The sequence below is a fragment of the Stomoxys calcitrans genome, chromosome 3 (genome assembly GCF_963082655.1).
Source record: "Stomoxys calcitrans chromosome 3, idStoCalc2.1, whole genome shotgun sequence".
Taxonomy (NCBI): Eukaryota; Metazoa; Arthropoda; class Insecta; order Diptera; family Muscidae; genus Stomoxys; species Stomoxys calcitrans.
Genome location: NC_081554.1, coordinates 56,296,130 through 56,300,666, shown reverse-complemented (window position 1 = coordinate 56,300,666; position 4,537 = coordinate 56,296,130). Strand labels below are relative to the sequence as shown.

General features: G+C 35.5%; 1 protein-coding gene across 2 annotated transcripts; it reads left to right on the top strand.

Annotated features, from left to right (window-relative positions):
• The first annotated feature begins 307 nt into the window (after positions 1–307).
• LOC131995758 (uncharacterized) lies at positions 308–955 on the top strand. 2 transcript variants are annotated; one of them, XM_059364750.1, is made up of 3 exons: positions 308–410; positions 602–668; positions 738–955. In XM_059364750.1, exons 2-3 carry the CDS (start codon positions 624–626, stop codon positions 879–881), a joined length of 189 nt encoding a protein of 62 aa, XP_059220733.1. In that variant the 5' UTR covers positions 308–410; positions 602–623; the 3' UTR covers positions 882–955. The 2 variants fall into 2 exon arrangements, with proteins under 2 accessions (XP_059220733.1, XP_059220734.1); XM_059364751.1 differs by lacking the exon at positions 308–410 and adding an exon at positions 414–433.
• The last annotated feature ends 3,582 nt before the right edge of the window (positions 956–4,537 follow it).

The window sequence follows — 4,537 nt, the reverse complement described above, 5'->3', positions numbered from 1 at the left end:
ATGCGGCCACCTGATAAATACACCTTTTATTGTACTGTAAACCAAAGGGACATGATGGCAGTCCTCTGGCCTACAAGGCCAAATCGTCTACTCTTTAAGATCTCTGTATCATTTGTATTGTCCTTATGGTGAAATTTCGAAGGAAAAAAATTCAAAAAACCGTTACTTTTTTTGCAAACACTTTGACAATCACCAAATTATCTAAAGTTGGAAGGGAATTGGAAATTTCTCTATGCACTGCAGTGCTGGTGTTGCATTTTCAATTATTTTGAAATGCATTTTCAAAATCTATTTTTAAAATTGTCATTTTCGCACATCAGCCAGCCAGCCAGCTGATTATTAAATGCCATAGCACAAAAGAAAAAAGTCAAATTGTGCAGAATCGTCATTATCTGGTGTGGGAATTACATGTAAGTAAGAGCAACAACATAAAGTAGGCAAAAAATAATTTAAAAAAAAAATGAATCTGTATGATTAACAAAAACTAAATGTGATTAAGAAACTAAAGTGAATAAGATAACTAAAATTTTATTAAATACCTTATACTCTAGATGCTAATCGACAATTTTGAAATGCGTTTACAAATTCTTCATCTTTACAGCATTGCATAATCGATAATTAAAATGGCTTTACCCGAAGAACTTGCTAAAAATATGCAAAAATTCCAGGTTTGTTTTTGTAAGGGGATACGCAAAAGTTTTCGTTTTTATTCTTTGGTTCATTTGTTGCAATTTCAGGCTAAAAGCACCGTGCCTGTGTTTCTCAAAGGTGGACCTGCCGACAAAGTTTTATTTGGTGTTACCGTTGGCCTCTGTGGCATTGGTCTGCTAAGCATCTTAGAAATGGTCTACACCATGGGTTTCAAAAAGAAGAATGCTTGAATCAAAATGTTTCTCAGCCACAAATCTTTGAATTTTAAAGAAATATTAATAATAAAATCTTTATCATAGGCCAATCTTTGTTTTTTTTAATAAAATCATCATTTTGCAACAAAATTTTTTACGAAAATCTAACTAAAAATATTGCTGTGAAAAAAAATTTCATTTTTTCAAACTTCGAAAAATGCACTCCTTTGCATTACTTTGAAAAATTCAGCTTTTCCTAAAATCCCACCTTACCCAAAACAACCCATCACATAAAAATGATGTGATGGGTCCACAGCAAAATGTGGTCCACAGCAATCGGATAACGCTTCTAGGGGCTGAAGAAGTCTAATCGGGAGACCGGTTTATATGGGAGCTATATCAGGTTACAGACTGATTTGGACCGCACAGCTGCTGGAAGCCGTAATAGAACACCGCATGCAAAATTTTAGCCAAATCGGATAAAAATTGCGGCTTTCAGGGGTTCCAGATGCGAAATCGTAGTACAATTTATATGGGAGCTATATCAGGTTATAGAGTGATTTAAACCGTATTTGGAACAACTGTTGGAAGCCATAACAGAAGACTACGTGCAAAATTTTAGCCAAGTCGGACAAAAATTGCGGCTTGTAAGGGCTCAAGAAGTCAAATACGGAGTTCGGTTTATATGGGGGCTATATCTAAATCTGAATTGATATGGCCCATTTACAATCCCCGACGACCTACATCAATAAAGAAGTGTCTGTGCAAAATGTTAAGCGGATATGTTTATTGGTTCGACCGCTATCTCGATTTCCACAGGCGAATGAACGGACAGACGGGCGGACATTGCTGGTTCTACTCAGATTGTCAAGAGGATCAAGAATGTATATACTTTATAGGGTCTCAGATCAAAATTTGTAGGTGTTACAAATGGAATGACTAGATTAGTATACTCTCTATCCTATGGTGGTGGGTATACAAAAATTTATTTTTTATACTTTAGGATGTATAGGCTGATACTATATTCGCTTTTTTTATTTTACTTTTTTTAAATAATAGATTTTATTCAGTTATTAAAATTGTGAAAAACGAACATAGTACCAGCAATAACAAAGCAAACCGGAACATTGACCTTAGATAAAACAAAGAAAACAAGTAAAAAGGGATTAAGTTCGGCCGGGCCGAACTTGGAAACCCACCACCTCGGGTATATATGAAAATCCCCTTTCGTCGCAATCCGGTGAAAATTGTACACTTACTCACCCAAATTCCGATCTTTACCATATTTGGGTCGGATGTCGGGTGGCCTAAAACTACTGTTTCAAATTTCAGCGAAATTGGATAAAAAATAAAGCATTTATTCGCTTCAGACCCTTTATCGGGATATTGGTCTGTATGGCAGCTATATCTAAATATAGTCCAATCCGAGCCATATTTGGGACGGATGTCGGGAGAACTAAGACTACCCACTGTTTAAAATTTCAGCGAAATCGTGTAATAAATAAAGCTTTTATGAGCTTCAGACCCTTTATCGGCAGATCGGTCTATATGACAGCTATATCTAAATATAGTTCGATCCGAAGCATATTTGGGTCCTATTTGAGGAGGCCTAAAACTACTTACTGTTTAAAATTTCAGCGAAATCGGTTAAAAAATAAAGCTTTTATGGGCTTCAGACCCTTTATCGGGAGATCGATCTATATGGCAGCTATACCTAAATATAGTCCGTCATGATCCATATTTAGGACAGATATCAAGAGGCTTAAGATAACCCTCTGTTTCAAATTTCAGCAAAATCAGGCAATAAGTAAAGCTTTTATGGGTTTCAGACCCCTTATCGGCAGATCGGTATATATGGCAGCAGCGATATGGACCATATTTGCAGCAGTTGTTGGGAGGCCTAAAACTACTCATTGTTTCAAATTTCAGCGAAATCTGATGAAAAATAAAGCATTTATGGGCATTAGAACCTTTATCGGAAAATGTTCCGATGTTCCGATTTGGCCCGTTGAAGAACGTAACCAGCGTGCATCAAAAATACGTATCTGTGCCAAATTTCAGCTCAATATCTCAGTTTTTGAAGGCTGTAGAGTGATAACAACAGACGGGCGGACAGACGGACAGACACACGGAAATCGTTAAATCGTCTTAGAATTTTACGACGATCCGAAATATATATATACTTTGTAGGGTCAGAAATTGATATTTCGATGTGTTGCAAACGGAATAACCAAATGAATATACCCCCTATCCTACGCTGGTGGCTACAAGCAAGCACTTCGGCATGAGCCACTCCTAGGAAAACAAAAACAAACACTGTGTTTGCAGCTTCTATGGGAGAATCGAATTTTAAATCTGTAAAACTGAAATTTATGTTATTACTATTTTAATATTTATTAAGCATCCATTTTTTATTACTAACTTAAGAAAAAAAATTCTTTTATTTTCTTTCTTAATATTTAGTTTTTAGATACATGGACCCATGAAATTAACGAAACCGTTACATTAAGATGCCAGCCAACTGCCCATCTCTATTGTGAATGACCAATGATGTGATGGTGAATTATCAAGTGTGTACTAACAAAAATTAACTTCAATATTTTCACACACGAAGTTGAATAGTCGATTGGATAATAATCGACTAATAAACTGGATTGAATTGGACCATTTGAACCTTCGGGAACCCCCAAATAAGCGCCCTACCCGTATGTTACCGCTGGTCTGACACTGGCACTGTAAATCTTTAGGCCAACCACGTCTCCTTTCCTACATATTGTGGGCTCCCGATAGGGATCAGAAGTATTCAAAGCAGACACTTTGCGACAAAATAAATGTTTGCTGTGGTATCGCATCTTAATACTGGCGACATTTGTGAAGTAAGCAGAGTATTCTGTTTAGCTTTTCGAGTGAAATGCTGTCAATCTCCATAAGTTAGCGAAAAATAGGCGGAAAAGTAGTAATCTGCTTTTAGTGAAGAAATTGGGAAAAAATTCTTGTGGCAGCCCTTGAAAGCATTCATGGTTAGTTTTTCTTTTTTATTTGCGAAAAAATAAATTAAATAGAGAGCAGATAAACAAACGTATTTTGGTATTGAAACAAACACAAAAAAAAAAACGCAATGATAGCATAATACTTTTGTGAAAATTTTTCATAATTAATGAGGGAATGTCCCCTAGAATGAAATCAGCAAGTCCTTTTGCTTCAAAATCGATTACCTTAAAAAGTCAGGATTGCCATGATATGTTTTTCACAAATATGTGTGGCCATCCGCAGAAGTCTTCGATTGTGAATGGCGAAATAAAATTAAAACCTATTATTTATAAAATTTAATGTGCAAATCATAATAAATTTTATTTGACTTCTATGCCCACATGTGTTTTGCAAATTTTATTTATTAATTTTACAAATATTTTAACTTTTTTTATTGTATTGTTTTGACAGGTTGGCAAATGGCGTTGCCATCTCATGGCATTCAAGCATACTTTCACTGGAAACATTTTTTGCGTTTTATTTATGCTCTTCACGGCTTGTCTATCCGGTACTAAAATAAAACACAGCAATTAATAGAGCTTCATATTTATTTTCCTGATCATGTACTTTTTTAAATTACTAAAACCGTTACAATAAGACGCAAGTCCACAACCCCTATTTACTGTGAATGACCAATGATATGATGGTGAATAATCGGTTAC